This window comes from Lissotriton vulgaris, chromosome 7 (genome assembly GCF_964263255.1).
Source record: "Lissotriton vulgaris chromosome 7, aLisVul1.2, whole genome shotgun sequence".
NCBI lineage: Eukaryota > Metazoa > Chordata > Amphibia > Caudata > Salamandridae > Lissotriton > Lissotriton vulgaris.
In genome coordinates, this window is record NC_141695.1 from 884160901 (window position 1) to 884181431 (window position 20531).

Below are 20531 nucleotides of genomic sequence, written 5' to 3' on the forward strand. Positions count from 1 at the left end.
ATCGCGCTGCTTTATTAAAGTAGAAATTCCGCCAGAATCTGTTGTGCCCCAGATCACACGTGGTAACCGTTTTTCTCTGTTCCCAGGTGAAGATCTGGTTCCAGAACGAGCGCTCCAAGTTCAAGAAGCTGATGAAGCAGGGAGGCGCTGGTCTGGATAGCAGCGCCCTCGCCAACGGGCGGGCCCTGGCTGCCAGCTCGCCCCCGGTGTGGAACACGGCCGGCTCTGGCGGAAAGGGCTCTTCGGGAGGCCCGGGTGCCGACATCCCCAGCTACACCTCGTTGTACCCTTCGGCACACCAGGAGGCCATGCAGCAGCTGCAGCTCATGTGAGCAAGGCAGCACGGCAGAACTGGAGGCACTGAGCCCGAGGGCGGAGGGGGTGAGGGGCAGGACCCCGGCAGCAGACACCCCTCGCCCCCACAGCCTGTGCATAACTCCCGTGCGCTCTGCGGTTGTTTTTTGTCGGGGTAATGGGCACCAGCGAGGAAATGAACTGGGAGGGGTCTGGGGGTATTTATTGACAACTCGGACTTGAAAAGTCTATCGATGAAGCACTGTTCGAAACACACAACTGAAGTACTGTTGAAAAAGAAGACGCTTTTTAAAACTTTTACATTGACTTTTCTACGTTTACAGAAGAACGGGAGCGTACCGGAGCGGTATTTTATAATTTTGTTGTTACATGTCCAATGGTGATAGATGAAATGCGATGTATTGCTGCCGGGACCAGGCACTTTGCCTGACTCGCGGCACACCGAGTGCCTCCCCCAAGGAGGAGTGCCAATAATGGACAGTTTGTGTCACTTCAGCTTTAACCCCTACAGAGGTGTCCCCAGGTGCGCGCTCCGAGCCGCGGCCCGCTGTACATACCCGTTGCTGTTCTGTAAACACACTGCACATGTTTAGCCTCGTCTGTTTTTGTTCGTGTGCCGTGAAGCCTGTGGATTCGCGGATCCGTGTCAAATCCGGAATATGTGATTGCCGAAGCGGCAGTGTTTTCGTGTTCTTTATGTCAAAGCTTAGTTTTCTATTGAAAATGTTAATTTATTGATTTGTATCTTTAAACAATCTGTACATAGATTATAAAGTTTCTTTATTGGCGTTAAAATATGGGTTCGAAAAAAGGACATTGTGTTGTTTTTTTAATATTAGCAACTGTCTTCCATTTGTTGTGTTTGCTGCAATTCTCATTTTCAGGCCTATAAATGTACCAGTCACAGAGGACACATCTGTACAACCCTGTCGCACAATCGAAGCAGCCAAACCGCAGCCGGAGGTCACTTGAATCCAGTCGGTGATGTGTTTTCCTGAGTCAATAAACGTGAATTGTAAAAGAGCGCGGCTTGTAACCTGACTGCACCGCGCCTGGCTTCAGCTGTGTAGGGCATCTGTGGGGTGTGTGCGGCGTGGAGAGCCCGCTGCCCTAACCGGCAGCATAATCTGAGCAGCAGCGTCCTCTGGAGCTTCGACTCACAAGCTCAGCGTGGGAGGGCTTCAAGGCCCGCTTCTGAGCGCATCTCGACACCTACCGACATGGGGCTAGAAACCCGGAACAGCACCAGGCGTGCACGGCTCAGCGGACAGGCGAAGCCTCTCTTTCCACCACCGCCGACCCTACACAGTCCCTAAGGTATAACGGGCACACGTTTGATTAAAGGCCCTGTATAGCGCCTCTCTGTGTGTTTGCGTATCCGTGTACCGCTGGGCGTTTCACAGTGTCCGCCCCTTATAGGAATGTACGGTTAAGAATGGATTCACAAGTTTTCCTTGATATTATAACACAGTAGATAGAGCGTTGCCGACTTGAGAAACAAGCACATGCAAAGCAATGGAGGGGGGGTGGGAACGCAGACACGGACAGTGGGAGGCGGGGGAGGGCAGGACAGCAAGCATGAACAAGGGGGGGGGGCAGGACAGCAAGCACGAACAACGGGGGGGGCAGGACAGCAAGCACTCACCTGAGGACGACTTCTTCCGGCGGCGGTCGGGGGAAATGGCAAAACAAAAGCGCCGGCAAAAAAAAATTAAAAAAAGTAAGCGCCCACCTCCGAATGACGATGAAAAAGGGGCGGGACTTTAAAAAAAGCAAGAAACGCCCACGAATCTGCTCAAGCCCCGAGTGACACACATCTCTTCCAATGGCTAGCCTTCATTTATGAAGCTAGCCAATGGAAGAGAGAGGCAGGTTAAAGCCCCACTGTAGAAGTCCTAAAATCTTCGGCTCCGCCCACTGCTTCGCAGTGTGACGGTAGCCTCGACCTAAAAACAACCTTGCTGCCTCGTTCTGAATCACTTGGAGTTTATGCAAGATGGCATTAGGCAGAACTGCATAGGTTGCATTGGAGTATGCCTAGATGTGATTGAAGCCATCACTATCAGTTTGTGAGCTTCAATCATCAGAAAAGGAGCAATTTTGCTCAACATTTTTAGGAACATGAACATAGACACCAGTGAGTTCACTTAAGCATGCATTAGAAGACTTCCATTGACCACAACCCCCAAGCTCTTGTCAGGAGGTGAGGGAGACGGTAATGGGAATAATTCATTAGGCCAATAATGATAATCCCAAATACAGGTCCTGTTATTCATTAATGCTCCATCTGTCTAGCAATATATCTAATTGTAAATTGCAAGAGTGCATACCCGGAAGGTGTTCCATCTAAGTGGAACACTAGCTGTGAGTCCTTAGCGTAATTACTCTACAGCCTTTATCTAGCCGTTCCGCAATGAGGGGCCTTTTGCATAAATTGAATAATTATGGGGCCAACGAGGATCCTTGAGGAACCCTCACATTCCGACTTATTTGATTGCGATGTAAAAGGTAGGGGTGGGTGGAACTTTGCGGAGCTTCACTCTGCGGAATTCCGCCTAGCTACATAAAAACTATATGTGATTCCGTGGAGTTTTGCCCACCTCTAATATATCCTTAATGCACCCAAACAACGTATCTAGACACCCACCTTGGGGCAACAGATGGGTAAATACTGAAGGAAGTCCTCTGTTAAGGTGCAGTGGGGGCTTTTCAGAGAACTCTGATAATGCAACTGGATATTGCAGCGTTGCCCTCAGGAAAGAGTAAATTGTAGCATGTGAATAATCAAGTTAGTTATGTCTCAGGAGTATTTTCTCCCTCCCTTTCGTCAATTTGAATTTCTTCTTTTGCACATTTCCTGTGCCCATCCACTCGGACGCGGTGTTTCTTTAAATTGTAGGCTGCTTTCAGTACAACTCGAGACACTCACTAGGTCACAGGGGGTTTGACAATGAGCTCACACAGCTCTGTAGGGTGTCTTTTTTAAATACATTCCGCAAAAAGATGCCCCGTTTCAAAATAACAAGCTTCCCGGCCCTTTCGGCGAAATAATAAAACATGCAGCCATTCTAACATGTTCTTTTCAGTCAGAAATATGTGCATGCATAACCCTTACTCGACTGAAAAATATAACATGTTCTAAATAGACAGACATGTTACATGATTTGTACATGGGTAGTTGGATGCAATAATGAATATTGTAGCATCGCATTGTGCCTAATGCAGGCCTAATGATAATTACGCACTTATATAGCGCACGACTACCCGGAGGCATCTCGGCGCTTGTACGTATACCGATGAAGAACCCTTCCTGGCCTTTCCTTGTGAGGAGCCCACTCCTGGGCACCCCAAAGGTGAAGTCAGGCATCCTCAGCGTTGTTGGGGTCGTTGTAGAGATTAAGCAAGCTATTGCCCAGAGGTGCACAGTGGGGCTCATGATCAGAATAGGCACTGAGGCGAGAATTATCAGGTCCGAGGAAATTGAACCCTGGTCCTGGCCAGACTACTGCATCAGGGTCTGCCGCTCTAACCATTGAGCCACACTTCTCTACTCTACTGTTGAGCAGTCGTAGTTTTTGTAGATAACAGAACTGAAGCACAGCAACACAAGCTGAAGCAATTTTCCTAGGATCGAACAACTTCATCAAATATAGAAAGGGGGAAACGAGCCCTTCCTTCTCCCAACTTCTGAACTATACAATCCGCAGACTGCTAGTGATACCTGTCTTTCACCCTTCGCGGAACAGCAACTTTAACAGGATTGACTGCATACCAAGTTTATCTTTCGGTCAGGTAGAGAACTGCATCTGCCTTTCTCTAACCCTATACTTTTCCTGTACGAAGCCTACTTTTACTTTTTATAAGTCGTATTGCCTGTTATTTTCTAAAAGATTTTGTTTTATAAATCGCTTTCATCTGTTTTGCAAGATGTTGGCACGCTTGGAGGCCACTATGCAGCCATGCACTTCTTTGGTCGCTAATGCACAACCCTACATTGTATGTCTACAAAGCACTTGGCAGCCGCAAACTAACTACTCCCCTACGCTCCCTGCTGGAGTTGAACTACTTGCTGTCCTTAAAGGTGCTGTTGTAGTGGTAGTGGATGATGTCCCCGATTTTCACCACCTGCAGTCAAACCTTAGGCACGTCATAGCGGTCTATGACCACATCCTCTAGTGGCGTGGGGTCCCCAAGGGCATGCAGGGTGGACAGGCTGAGGAGCAGCTGCAGCGGGAGGATTCTGGAAAGTTCCAGGTTCTGGAGGTGCTGCAAGGTCTCGCGGGGAAGAATGAGAGGGTGGCCTCTATGTTGATCCTCTGCCCCTGCTTATTGTTTTCCTCCTCTCACTCTCTCTCACCCTGGAATATCCAACAATTCTACAGATTATGAGGCCTGTGAGGTACGGTGCCCCAGGGCTGGCCCACACACAGTGCAAGAGGCTAAGACGAGCTCTTCAAACATTGCAAGACCAGTAACCAACAACGTGCAGACATCAAACAACCTCAGAACAAGCCGGCAGCAATGAAGGGCACACACACAAGGGGGCCAGTGACACTTGACAGAGCCAGAGCAGCCAGAGAACATCACTGCTACAGTGCCATCTTCAGGAGAAGATGACGCCCCACACGCTGCTTCACATGCAGTGAAAAAGTTGCACCTGATCCTTTTGCATGCCTAGAAAACCCGGTTATGCTGATTTATTCCACCAGCAGAGCTGCAGAATTTAATAGTAATTCAATGTTAGAATAGTAACGCGGAATTACTATATTCCTCCAATTCCGCTGTTGACATTACAAATTCCACCCATCCCTAGGATAAGACCCTAATCTAACCAATTGTGCACGGTCCTCAAGAAAAGATTGAATCTATTGAAATGCACTGTCTTGTGTACCAGCTTCCTTTACCCGGTCGATCATGATTTTGTGGTTGACCGTGTCGGAGCCCACAGAAAGGTCTAACAGTACCAGCGCAACATCTTTTCCGGGATCTTCTTTTCATCTTAATTCATCTAAACTGTAGCAATTACGGATTCTGTTATATATAGAGGATGAAAGACAGCTTGAAGAGAGTGAAGAAGCCCTGTGTCCTGCAAGTACTTACACAGTTCAAGGGCCACGTGAGCCACTAAGAATTTTCTCAGAAAAGGGAGCAGAGAGATGGGTTTGTAATTTTTGAGTACCATTGGATTAACTACCAGCTTTTTAAGCAAGGGGTTAACTTCTACAAGTTTAATGGTACTTGGTACAATACCTTATTAGAGAGATTTAACAAAGGTGGGTATATTACAGTAGTAATTTCTTTCAATAGAGCTGTAGGGCAGGGTTCCTTTGGAGAACCTGTTTGTACTTTAGAAGATTGAACACCTAATCTGCTCTCATCAATTCCCGGAAAATGTGTTAATATCTTCTTAATATACTCATTATTATTATCCCTTGATATCAAGGGGCATGTACGGATACTATCCTTAATTCTCTGCATTATATCAATAAAGAAGTTGCTATGTTTGTTGCAGAGTTCCTGGAAAACGATCACTTTGGCTGCTACTGTTTCTGGGGAGGTAAGTTCCTCAAGGATTTTAGAAGGTTTCTCTTTGTTTATTAGATGCTTCAACAATGCTATAGGTGTAGTAGTTTGATTTATTTAAAACAACATTGCTTTATATTCAGTTAAAACCTTCTTATATTTTATTTCTAGTTCTTCCTCATATTTCCTTCTCCTCTGTTGCTCTAAGTATCATAGTTTAAGTTTGACCTCCTTAAATTATTTTGTGAACCATGGTGCCAATTTAGCCCTAGAGGATGTACAGTGACTTTGTAAAGGCACATGGGAGTCAGCCACTGTTAGCCAGTTTGTGAACTCTCATTCAACCTCTAGAACAGAGTCCCTCACAGTAGGTTTAGTCTGCTGAAGAGAGTATGCCAAGACGCTTATTTGATTAGTTTCCATTTATGTACGACTCTGGTCATAGATCACAGAGTGAAAGGGGCCCTCTATATTGGGAACACAAACTCAATCAAATGATGGTCAAAGCAATTACATAGTTTAATTTTGGTATTATGAAACAATCGGAGAGAGAGAGGGTGTAAGGCACTCTTATTCCCCCGGGTTACGTATGCAAAACAAAAGAAGAGTGTCAAATGCAAAGGTGTCTATATGAAGACACAGAGGCAAAGACTGTGAAAAGGACTATAGAAAGAAACCCTCTTGTTGACACATTGGAGACCTTCAAGGGTTTTGTGGGAAGCCCTCACTCACCAACCTGGTTGGTGACATGCTTCATCATCGGGCCCACTAGGAGAAACCGAGTGCTTCCATGGTGTGCTACAACGCCAGATTACTGCGGAGCTGGATTTTGTGACAGTGATGTGAAAAAGTGATATTAAAAATGTCTAATGCTGTACCATTCAAAATAATTTATTTATTGGTCAGTTTAGACATGGTTAAAAATGGATATGTGTGGAAAAACTACCACAAATTATGATGGGAGTTTCCACTTAAAGTGGGGTCAACATGTTTCTGCCCTTTCTAAGTGTAACGATTACGTGGGCATTCGTCAGGACCGTGTAGCGTGTACCTCGGCGGTATGGGCGTGCTAAGGCCCACCCTACCAGAGGACGTGAAAGTTAAAAACTGTTTTATGTGTCAAAAAAAGTGCAAAATAGAACACAAACCACAAGTTGTGGGATTTACCTCCACTCAGAGGAACCTGTGAAGTTTCTTTAGTAAAAGATCCACGCCCTATGGGTATCGGGAGGGGGGTGGAGGTGAAAATGGCACACCGCCCACAACGCCTGGCACCCGCTTGGCACCTAGCTTCTCCTGCTCCGGACCCCATGGATGAATTTTGGTATTAGCCATATCAATATTATGTGTACAAATTAAGGGCTTGATTACGAGTTTGACAGACAGCATTACTCTGCCACGAACGAGGCGGATAGCCCATCCGGCAAATGATAATTCCATTATATCCTATGGAACTTGCAATACGGCGGACAAATTACCTCAACCATTTGCTAACCATAGTTGGCCATATAGTGCAGGGGACGGTAGACAAGAAGACAAAGAATAGAACTTTTGTTTGAATCCATTTAAAAAAATTACAGATGTACCATTTCTGTGGGTTTGCAGTGGAGCTTGACAACCGTTAACTGTTTACTTATAATAGTAGCAACTCCTCCTCCTATTCATTATCCATCTCAATTTACATGGAGTAGATAGTATACCTCAGGGATAGCTTCCAATATTTCAAGTGTAGAATCCTTGATCAACCAGCACAGCACTCCATGAGTAATAACAAGTCAGGTTTAAAGTGCATTAGATAATCATTCACTTCCAGCCTATATTTACTAAGAGACCAAGTATTTAAATTTGCCATCTTAATTTCATGTACCAAAGTTTCCCTGCTTAAGCTGCGTATGCAATTTTTCGAAAGATTTCTAGAGGGTTTATTCCGGTTATCCTCAATGATGTGTACGAGTTGTTAGAAATTGAGTTACTGGTTGACTGGGGTGTGAGCCCTGGTCCAGCAGCAACCACAATCCTAGTCAGGTAAGGCACACGCAAACTCCAAATTAACCTGTGCTCAACCCCCTGGTGGCTTTGCACAGAGCAGTCAGGCTTAACTTAGAGGCAAGTTATACAGCAAGGAGATTTTTACATTTACCAGGGAGGTTGGGCGCACACCTGTATATCCGCAAAGTAGAGAGCACGGTGAAGTGGTTGGTACAGGCAAAAGGGCGAGCGGTAATCTCACACAACCGCTCAAGGTTGGACCAAGAAGATCCACACAAATAACAATAGAACAACAATGCCCTTGCACTATACAAATTTAGAACATTTTAGTAATGATATTGTTGAAAGAGATGATCAGTTAGTATACATCCACACTTTCGGAGTGACTTTAAGAGAATCAATTATCCAAGTTCAGGTACAAGAGTTCAAAAAAGAAATGTTCTGTTCCTGGTGTTAAGTAAACGTTTATTGTTCCTTTGGTAATGCCAACACGTGTTTCATCGCAGGGAACACACTGCGAATCTTCAGGGCCTCATGAAGAAAGTATGACAATAGTGTTGGAAATGTCAGTTTCCAGACACTGCTTTGGTTAAGTATTCCGGGTGGTTCGAAATCTGTGACACGCTGCCTGCGTGGTTAAAGGATCTTGATCAATAGTGGTGTATGTCGTTACCGGGAGGAGTCGACGAGTGTTTTAGGGGGGTGTGAATTATGACATTCTATTTCCTTAAAGGCGGGTACACCTTGTTCGCGCTGAACTCCCTCCTGAGGTTCCCGGTGCCGTTTTCCAATGACGGTGAATTGGAAAACGGCAACACAGTGCTGCGATACGTCGATTCTGGTCAGGTTTGCGCTTCCAGTGATTAATTAGCAAAAGAAGGAGTGCCGGTGCCCTTAGCTCTGCTCAGAAGCTGCGGCCGGCTCTATTACATGTCAGCCCACCAAATGCCAAGCCTGAATAGTCTGGAATTCACCTCATGCCTCTTTGATCATCTACCAGACACTTCCTGCCCCTTTATTCCCCTCTTGTAGGTTCCTGCTTTCTTTGTTTGTGACGCTTGTCGATCTATCTCTGCCTCTGTCTTTCCACTTTGTGTGGTTTCTTTCTCTCTTGAAGTGTCTGATGAGGGAAAATGTGTCGGTCCCCAAAAATGAATGCCAGTGTGGCCCACCAGCAACCAAGACTCAAATTAAGCAATGCTCCTTAACCATCATTTTCTGCATAGATGTGGCTTGGTGGGATATCACTAAAATTTAAGCACAAATGAGGACCCTAGTTGCACCCTGCATGGACACCGCCATTAGATTGCAGGACGGCAGAAGCCAGGACAATAATGCTCTTTTAACAACACCTGGAAAACCATACAAATAGTTATAGATTGGAATCCACATTTTCCTTAACTATGCGTGCATAATTGAGAGCCCCAGCTCTAACTTCCATTGGATTGTGAAGAGGAGACACAGGCATGGGCAGGTATCATTTTTGTCAGAGTTGAATGAGGTAAGCCGGATAGGTTCTAATATTCTTACTGCTCACAGTAAGAATATTAACGAAGGGCAATTAACACCTGTTAATTGCCCTTATCAACATTATTAAGAGTGGAGCAGAAAACAACAGTTGACAATACCCTCTATAGATGAATTTCAGTCATCAAACATGACTTTACCATGCCTATTTTGCAACGTGTTGACCTTTACATACTGTTGTATTACATTGTGGTACTTTACCACACATTGGCTGTGGTAATGTCTGATATTCTTATTTTATAGCCATATCTATACATCAATTCACAAGTTAGAGTTATCGCAAGTAACTATAACTTGTTCACTAAAGTAACAATAACTCACGCTCTATGTAAAGTGTTATTATGACATTTCAGACGTCATTAAGGATGTTATCAATGCAGTCATTGAACATCTCATGAGTGATGTAATATGTGAGGGTGTATGGTGAGAGCACCAGTTATAGTTACTTTAAGGCACAAGTTACAGTCACTTGAGATAATTATTATTGGTGAATCTAGATGGGTTTGTGTTTTTACCGAACTACACAATCCCTTAAATGTTTGGTTGTTTCAGTGAATTTCTAAGATTTTTCTTAATATAAAGTAATTTTTCAGTTTTTACAGTAGCGCTGTTCAATTTTCCTATGGAAAATTGCATGGGGAAAACACATTTTAATGATCACTTCCTTTTTCTCAACCCTCGCTCTATCACCTGAAACTTTTTAGGAAGAAGCTGAGGTAGATGAGACTTTTTTGGAAAGTTTTATGAAGATTCATCAAAGAGCGCCAAAGATATAAGCAAGCCCAAAAAAATCAATTTCATATGGAAATGTGGTCCTAACTAGAACAAGTGGCGACCGCCACTCAGTAATATATATGTATCTATATATCTCGTCACTGTGTAGAGATCTAAGTTTCCGTGATACATTGTTTTTTGTTTTGCTAATAACTTTGGCGCATTTTGATAAATGTTCACAAAACTTTAAACAAAAAAGTTCATGTACCTCAGCTCGTTCCTAGAAAGTGTCTGGGTGTTCTGTCAAGTAGGAGTCAACAGAAAGGGGAGTCCCAAAACACTTTTTGACCATACAATTTCCATAGGGAATTTAAGGCAGCGCTACAGACAAAAAGAAGCTGACCAGCATTACATCAGATTTGGCAGAAGGCTAGATCTTTACCCAGAAAAGCGTACTTTTATGTGATTTGATATAAATCTGTACAGTAGTTTTTAGAAATGAAGGGTCAAAATTTATAGAGAGGAACCACAAATTCAAATAGAGCAGTCCGATTAGCCATGAGGGCTTTTGTCCACGTCAGCCTTTTACTCTAGTGGGAGCGAAACAGTCCCTCAAGAACTTGCGTTGTTTGACTGGACGCAACAGTTTCAAAAACTTTTTGGCCCCCATTACATGGACACAGGGATCTGTACCAATGTGCCAAAAATAAAAATAAAAACCTATAATAAGGGGCAAGGCAGGGAAACCGTGACCCCAAGGGACCATCCTTATGTCAAATAAAATACAAACTTGGGCCACTGCTATCCTACAAACCCCCTCAAGAAAATTAAAGTATGGCACAGCCTTCAGACTGTGCAGAACTGTTTATGGACAGTGAACTCCCAGTACACTATGAAGGCCTATGAAATGGGCAAGCCTCTACTATGCACAGTCTGCATTCAGTTCGCAAACTGGGTGTATAGGCCACTCTCTCTAGAGACCGAAGCTCCATTAGATGGGCAAGCCCCTAGTACACACAGTCAGTGCTGAATGCGTAGACTGTCAGTAGAACCCACTTTTTCCAGACAGTTAAGCACCATTAGGTAGGCAAGCCATTACTAAGCAGAGTCTGCGGTCAGAGCCCACTCCCTCCAGACATACAAGCGCTATCAAGTAGGTAAGCACCTAATATGCAAAGTCTCTGCTCAGAGTGCAGACACTGTGCATAGAGCCCACTCCCTCCAAAGACTCAAGCTCCATTAGGTGGGCAACCCCCTAAGATGTGTAGTCCTTGCTCAGTGCTCAGACTCTGCATACAGCCCACTTCCTACAGACCAGGAGCCCTATTAGGTGGGCAAGTCCAACTATGGACAGTCAGTGCTCCAACTATGCATAGCGCCCACTCCCCCGAGGCACACAGTTCACATTTGGTAGGTAAGCCTCTGCCATGCACAGTCATCGATGCAAGCTAACCCCCATTAAGTGGGCAAGCCCTTATTATGCATAATCTGGAGTCAGTGCGCAGACTCTGCATACAGTCCACTCTCTCCAGGCCCCAAAGCCCCTTTCAGTGGGCAAACCATTACCACGCACAGGATGCACTTTCTGCAATGCTCTTTATGGAAAGCCATCTCGGTCTAGACACCCAAGCACTATTAGGTAGGTTAGCCGCTACTTCACAGGGGCTGCTTTCTCTGTGCAGCTCTGCACAAAGAGCTCCCTCCCTCCACATACTCAATACTTATTTCATAGCCAAAGGGGTACTACATGCAGTTAGGCAGTTTAGTAATATTTTACTTTATGTTAAAACACCCTTGAAATTTATTGAAAACAAATAAAGGTTAAAGTGATGTTATAGTTGTAATAATTTATTCTTTTATGTTTAAAAAAACCAAGAAATTCACTGAAAAAACTAAGGCTAAAGTGACATTACAGTTAGGTCCAGTAATAATATCGTACTTTATGTTGGAAAATAAACCTTAGAAGTTCAATTAAAAAAACAAAGATTAATGTGAAGGTATGGTTATGTGAATTTGTTAGTTACAAAAATATATTTTAAACTAACACTGAAATTCACCAGTTGTATTTTACTGAGCTAAGTATAATTTGCACCCCTGCCCTGCACTGCTTATGACCTCACACGACATGTTTAATGACATTTTTGATGACTTCACTGATGACTACTCAAATGACATTTTTGATGAACCCAAAAAACTCTTGCCACCTGTTACCACTGCCCCAAAACCCCTAAAACCCCCGCCATTAACCTTTACCACCCTCTTTTTTTAAGTTACACAAAAATGATGTCATTTTTTTTAAACACCTTCTTGGTATAGTCCTTCGTTGTAAGGTGCCTAAAAATGGTACTTACCTGCATTGCAAAGACTAGAATTACAACGTCCTTTGCGTTAAAGACTGACTAGTAAATGTCACATACCCTGCAGATGCTGTTAACTACAGCTAGCACATTGACTGGAGCCAAAATGATTACATTTACTATATGAATAGTCATTATTGGTATAATAATCACAAACACTTGTTTAGGCAGGATATGTTGCTTCCCTGGGAATGTATTCCGCCCATTGTTTACCATTGACTTTGTGTTTTGTAACTCACAGTTGCTTTTTTCAATTTGATAGCTTTATTTGTTTTAGGCTTTCCCGCTTTAGGGAGTCCCTCCCATGAAGCCTAGCCTGTTAACTGTATTCTTTCACAAATGTTTGCTTTCTGTAACCAGTCCTATAAATGTTGTTCTTCTCTTGATGTAGAGAGCCTCTACATGAGCCTCCCTCAACAGAAAACTCTGGATACTTTGGAAACAATAATCTTTGATTGTAATTGGGACTACAAAACCCCAAGGCATTTTGTTTTAGAATGCCGCAGGATGGCCCTCACAGAGAATTACTTTCAATATAATGACACCATATACCAACAATGCCATCGAACTTCCATGGGAAGTACGTTCGCTCCAAGTGTAGCGGGGCTCTACGTGAGCGATTTTGAGTCCACATACATCAACAACAACACCAACCCCTACCACGAACAGATTTTATTCTGGCGTCGTTATATTGACGATATTATCGTAATCTGGGAAGGAGACATGAACAGCTTTAACAACTTCCACGCCTGGCTTAATACCAAAGACGAATGGTTAAAGTTAAACTTTACGGCAGACAACCACCAACTAGACTTCCTGGACATCACAATCTATGCAGAGAACCAAAATTACAAACCAGGACTTACAATAAACCCACTTCAAAAAACAGTTTACTGTCGTATCAAAGCTTCCATCCCAGGCCCCTTAGGGAAAATCTCCCCTACAGTCAATTTCTGAGACTACGTCGGAATTGTAGTAAAACTTCAGAATACAAGGCACAAGCGAATGAACTATGCGGAAAATCAAAACAGAGAGATTACCCTCAACAAATCATTGAAAAATGCAGAAAGAGGGCGAGAAATCAAAACAGAGAGAGTCTCCTAGAATCAACACCCAAACCGACTGAACCTGACTTAATGACCTGCGTTACCACCTATGGCCCAGCAAGCAACAGCATCAAAAAGATTGTTAATAAAAACGGGGGAATTCTAACTTCTGCAAACATAAATTGGCCGAAACCAAGGTTTGCATGCAAAAGAACGCGGAATCTGAAGGACATTTTGGTCCACACAAGACCACCGCCCAAAAAACTAACAACAGCAACCAATCTTCTATGGAATGCCACCCCGGTGAAGGGACATTTCCCATGTGGATCATGTTCAGTATGCCCAATAGCGAAAGCAACTAAAGAAATACAACTTACACCAGACTTCAAGTGGAAATTACTGAGCCACACAAACTGTAACACCAGCCATGTGATCTACATGATCACATGCACATGTGATAAGCGCTACATAGGCATGACTTGTAGGAAAGTCAAACAACGCCTGCGTGAACATCGCAGTAATGTAAAATGCAAAATAATCACCACCAAGATGTCAAGTCACTATTTGGAAGCAGGACACACAGTAAATGACCTTAACTGGGTAATCTTGGAGACACTGGGCAACAAAGACCATAACGCAGAAAAAATCCTATTTGAAAAGGAGCAGAGGTGGGTCCAAAGAAGGATTAAATGATAATATTCCGTGGGGAAGCATGTACAAATAATTCTCCCCATGAAACTGTGATTTTCCTGATTCATAAGAAGTTGCCGGAAAAGAGTGATCACAAAGCATCGTGTCAAGATGGGTCTGTAACATCCTGTTAAAATAAGCCCAGGGCACTGGGCAACTCCTACACTGGTAAGACATAAGGTTCACTAAATATGCAGAGTGGACATAGCCATAAGAAAGTAGACAGATAGCCCATTGTTCCTACACATACCACACACTCAGATAATGATGGAATAATAACCACCACTCGCTTTTCTAAACCAAGAAGCTTACTAATACATTCCAGATATTACTGAAAAAAGTTTTAATCAGGTTGACATAGTCTTTCTACAGTGGCGACAGTGACTCTGAGATATGACTACAAACATGGGTTCGAGAAACCTTGTTCGTTTCAGATAATCGTCAGGTAAATAACATTTGGCCAACTTAATATTCCCATTCATGAGGATAATATTCCCCTGAAATGTGAAAGATGAAAAAAATAAAAGAGTCAATCGAGGCAACAGAGTCTCTCTACGGTTACTACTGTACCTAAGAGATAAGACACAAACCTGGAAGAGAATCCAACTTCCCGAGCCCAGGCGGCAGAGTCCGCACAAGCCGTGCCTTAGGAGACTGCAGGTAGCGTGGAGTAAGTGAACCTCGCCGACGAAACCGTAATGTTATTTGTTCCTTTACACATTTAAAAACTTTGTATCGTTATTACAGATGGTCTCCCTGACCCACTGGGACTCGGTTGAGGTTTAACCACATCGCTGCTGTGCATTTCCCCCTCCTGTGCTGTTTTATGATGAAGCCTATTGTTCATGACGAGCTCAACTCGTCATCAGCACAGTTCCACTGTGCCTCATGACGAGCTGAGCTCGTCATGAGCATGGAAGGGGTTAAGAAACCAATAACACAGGTACGTGAAAAATCGAAAATTTACTTAACGCTACCCATTCGACAATCAGACGGAGCAACTTGGGCATTAGAACGGCAAAAGTATAAAAAAGGCGATGAATGTATGCCATAAGTTGGGCCATAAGCCGATACAACACACAGTTAATAAACCAAGCTGGATTGAGAGATGAACGTTAAGAAGGGCATTAATTCTAAATACCGGCGGTTTGTTTAATTGAAATAAAACGAACGATTAAATTAGATAAATATAGACAAAGTAGAGGTTGCATAACCTTTGTAATTATAGTATGAGCACCTGAATGGATAAACTAACACAGAGCCATACGTCTGCCATAAAAGAGCGATCACCTGAATGGGCAAACAAATACAAAGTCTTGATATAAAAAAATACTGAGTTTAAATGGAATACCGAAGAAAATGCGCGTCTTAATGAAAGGGAGACAAATTCTATAGAGACATCTCTTCACATTAAGAGCAATAGAAAAAGATTGTGACAGCCATTGTAGAGAGAGAGTTTACCCTGAACATAAGCTGGGGATGGTCTATTGAAGTATTGTTTTTAAGTGCTACGCTACAATTAGCGCTCTAAATGTTCCTGGTACAATGCACCAGTTAACTAGTTCTATATAAACCCACCTCCCCTACCCTATTGTCTAGTTTGTCTATTTGTTACCTACAGGTACTGAGCGACCTCAAGGAGTAATCAGAAATCTCCTTAAAAAAAGAATAGCCCTTTAGGAAGTACCTAGATTGCCAAAAAGACTAAGAGACGCCCTTGGTCCCTTCACTGTCTACACCTTGGCCCTGAAGAAAGCCCCATTGATCTATCGGCTATAGAGGGCTGAAACATGTCGACCTACTTCACTCATCACTTTGTGAGAGAGTCATAATCACTTACATTATTTTTAATATCTCTAAACCCAGAATAATAAAATTTATGAATCTGGATAGAAGGGATTTTTAACCTTTTCACCTCACTTTTCACAACCACATCACTGGTCACTACTGCTCTTAACTAAGGGTAAAACCTCCAGGTGGAGGGTGCATAACAACAGAAGCCAATGATTATGCACACATGTGAGAGGGAAAGCAGAGAACCAAGATATACCGCTTACATTACCATCGAAGTCACGTGCATGAGGGTTTTTTATTGGGACTAGTAAGAACGAACTGATGAGAGGTGTTACCTCGAAACCGGTCCGGTCCTCGGATGCTTGATTCCGTTCTGGGAAGGACATGGCTTTTGTAGTTCGGACTGGACTGTTCCCATGGGGCAACAGGGTCAGAGCTGATTTGCATATCGCCATTGTCTAACCCAGGGTGGTGTGGAGTGCAAAAAAACGATGGATTTGGGCCCAGATTTTTTGACTGGGGGAATGTGTGACATTGATCCACATTCGGTCCATCACTTGTTGTTTTTGCAATTGCCGCCCTAAGTGCGCTGGGGATGCCCAGACGTGGGTCCCAGGCACTCCACACCACTTGGAGTCAAGCTAGCCGGGCTGATGAGAGGTGTTACCTCGAAACCGGTCCGGTCCTCGGATGCTTGATTCCGTTCTGGGAAGGACATGGCTTTTGTAGTTCGGACTGGACTGTTCCCATGGGGCAACAGGGTCAGAGCTGATTTGCATATCGCCATTGTCTAACCCAGGGTGGTGTGGAGTGCAAAAAAACGATGGATTTGGGCCCAGATCTTTTGACTGGGGGAATGTGTGACATTGATCCACATTCGGTCCATCACTTGTTGTTTTTAGTAAGAACGAACTGGCATACCCTAGTTATGCAGGACAAGTGATCCTTTTCTCATGATCATATCATATTGAACTTAAGGAAACCGAAAGGATCACATATTCCTTCTCCACCCCCCCCCCCCCCCCTTAGATATTTGACAATTGCTGTGCATTCAAAGACAGAGGCCAAATATCAGGCTCTGTCTTTCAGGAGCTTGGTGTTTACTTTTGTTTCTCTTACTTCAAAGTGAGTGATTTTATCTGAAAACCTGAGGTTGTGAAAGGACAGGCTTTTTTTCTAGCACAGAACAACATTTTAATGTCTTTAAATGAATCATGCAAATATTTCAGAATCTATCAGAACTATGAACGCACAAATGAAGAACTATTTTTGTAATTCTGAAGTGTGCTGGAAACACTGCTCTACAACACTCCATTCTATGACACTACACTATACTCTGTGGCACTCCATTCTATAACACTCCACTCTATGACACTGCACTCCACTCTATGCAACTCCCTCTATGCCATTCCAAACCACTTTACTCCACTTTCCTTTTCCCCACTGTATGCCACCTCACTCATTGACACTCTATGCCATTCCATTCTGCGACACTGTATTCCACTGTACACCCTTCCAGTGTACGCCCCTCCACTGTACGTCCCTCCATTGTGCACCCCACTATAACAATCCACTCTACCACTCCATTCCACTCTATACTACTCTACAACACTCCACTCTACACCATTCTAGTCTACAACACTTTACTCTATGACACTCATCTCCACTTTACTCCACTCTACAGCCCTCCACTCTATGCCGCTCCATGCCATTCCCCTCTATAATACTCTACAACACTCCTCTCCACGCACCTCTATGCCACTAACTTTTAGCCATGCTGAACAGCAGCCACACTGGTTTACAACCTGCCTAAAGCACATTGGCAAAACCATTAGATGTGCTTAGACGAGACCTAATGGCTTTGCCAATTCATGTTTTATTGTATTTTTTTTTGTTGCAATCTTTCTGCTGGTGTCAGTGTGTGCGACTCGAGGAGAGCGCCACGACAGCCACTGGGACAATGTTGTGCGGTAGACAAGAGAAATTGCAACAAAAAGTTTAAGTAAGTGGATCTCCAACGTGGGCCACGATGCATAAAAAGGGAAACTCATTTTGTACTTTCATTTTAAAAAAAGTCACAACTTTAAACATGCCAAATCCATTGATCCTCTTTAGAACAACCTACTAAACCACAAGAAATGAACTGTTTACTTCTAACAGTTCATGAACTCTGAATTACATAACAGCCTTCATTGTTATCCGAGCTCGGGCTTGAACAAACCTTTACTTGTGCCACAGACCAGGAATGTGCCAACGCTGCCAAACGAGGACACATTGAGTTATGAAGGAATGGAGGGGCCTATATTAGGGGCTGTGCGACTAGAGAGGGGTGGGTGTCCTGAATGGAGATCGGTGGGCAGGGGAGGCAAAGGCGGGATCTACGAGGATATTGAACAGGAAAATGTCATTGTATGAGGGTAGCAGTAGCACGGTGGGGTGTGGCAATGCAGGGTGGAAGCTAGGCTGAGCCTGCAAATTCATAAAACCAGGCAAGCGGACTGGGTGTGGGCATATCAAATTCATTAAATTTGCTCTTGTTTAATAATTGTGTGAAATTTTTACAACATTCTGCAAAATTTCATTTAATGCCAAACTGCCATTTTGCGCTTTATTTCGACGTAAAATTAAATGGACGTGAGGAAACATTTGGAGTTAAAAAAAACACCAGCATTTTAAGCCGCTGAACATGTTCTGCTTGTTCGTAATGTTCTCGGGCGCTTAGGCTATTTTTTTGCCGCGAACTGCGCATAATTATGCAACAAACGTAAAGCAAAAATACCCAAGATTATGCCTGCGTACCAGAAATGTCATATGCCAGCCTGGAGTATTGAAGTGTGCGGTATGACGATAGAAGCACATGTTCGACGACCAAATCTCATAGGGAGCACCGTCGGCAGACGGCAGGCTTGGCTTGTAAGCAAACAACTCTGCATTCTGGGACTTGTAGTTTTGGAATTAACATTGAACCTATCCTCCTGTAAACTTAAGACTTCAAAGAGCTCTTAAAACGTCAGACATGACATTATGTGTTGCACATAGCAATAACATGTGATCACTAAATAGCCAGGCATGAGAAGGGTATGGACTGGATACGATAGCGCGTAAGAAGTGAACAAAGAGGCTGTCTGAGAAAACTGAAGGTCAGTGCTTACCAAGGAGGAAGAGGAGGGTGCAGGTCATTAGCAAGGGCCGCTGCAGCTTCATGGCTCGTCACTCTCGGATGCCTGCTCGAAGCTGCTGGTGGAAAGGGCTCGGGCCGTTCTGGGAGAATGTCTGCAGCCTCTGTGCCTGCTCGGGGCACGCGACCGATAACACGGAGGCAGGGAGACCTGAGCTGTGGGGGAGGAGGGTACTATGTTTTTACAAGAAAACAGAAAAAAGCAAGCTATTTCCTTCTTTAAACAAGAACCCTTTCACACCAAAGCGCTGAGCTCAGAGCCTGGCTCTGAGGAGCCTCTCGGAGCAAGAGGGTTTACAGACTCCCAGGCGCGCCGGGGTGGGGCACTTGCAGCCAAAATGACCCATGTTTTCATCTATTAGATGGTATAAAGATCTCCGGTTGGTTTTCTATGCAGTCTGGGATTTGTGGTCCTGTTTATCCCGTTATAAAAATCAGTATTTCTGGCTCCAGAATACAAATAATAAATCTGTCGTGGGTGTCGGCGAGTCTCTCAGGTATTGTCTTCTGAAACCCGGGAGCTCATTACGAGGCCTTCAGTGAGCACTCACTGACTGACGCTTGCTTGAAGCCAACAACAATTTTCCTTCTGTCAGTTGAAATTTCGTTTTAACTGTCTTAACTCCGGGAAGAGCGCCTTCAGCCAGGGATTACCGGCTGCCAGGTAAATGTATGGTTTGAGTGGCATTTTTTTAGGTCAAGCTTAGAGAAAAGGTTGCCTATTCCACTAGCCTCTTGTTTCTTTCTTTAAAAAAGAATACACAAATGCATATATAGACGAGGTTTGGTCATTCCTCATCATTCATTGGTCTGTTAAACTGTCATATTTTGCATGAGGCACCAGGTCAGTCTACTTCGGCCATTGGCTTTCATGCATTCTGGGGGATGGCGTTTTGCCTCTTCACATATGCATATCCTCCTAAGCAGCACCGCACTTCAACGCCAAGGCTATAGGGCCCATTTATCTCATAATTTTTGTAATTTTTTTTTACTTTTAAACTATTAGTTTCTATTTCGCATGTTAGCAAAAAAATGTAAGATTTACAAAGGCCAGGCCTTTTGTCTTTGCTCATGTTTGTTTAAAATTACAGCCGGATGACCTGTAAGGGTCACACATGATGACATGCCACATAGCTAGCAGCCAATGAAAAAGGAGAAGGAATAGCAGTGAATCAGCATATCGGCAGGCGCGAATGCAATCCATTTTGAAATGGACAGCACAGTTTGGTGCTTGTAGTTCTGCCTGTAGTATGGGGAAAGCAAAACTACTAGTACAGCAATGCAAATAAAGGACCAGGAGTGGGCGAGCTACTTGCACCTGGCAATGGGCAATATGAGATCATTCTTAAGTCCTGAGCTTATTAGCTACCAAGTGATGTCTAGCACCAGTGTTTTTAA

At 43.8% G+C, this 20531-nt stretch overlaps 1 protein-coding gene across 1 annotated transcript in view; it reads right to left on the minus strand.

Annotated features, from left to right (window-relative positions):
* LOC147702615 (platelet-derived growth factor receptor-like protein) overlaps positions 1 to 19439 on the minus strand; it is a 59971-nt gene extending 40532 nt beyond the window's left edge. Inside the window, exon 1 of the mRNA XM_086931281.1 lies at positions 19108 to 19439. Coding sequence (XP_086787407.1) covers positions 19108 to 19159 — 52 coding nt within the window. The 5' untranslated portion in view covers positions 19160 to 19439. The remainder of the gene's footprint in view (positions 1 to 19107) is intronic.
* Between the last annotated feature and the right edge of the window lie 1092 nt (positions 19440 to 20531).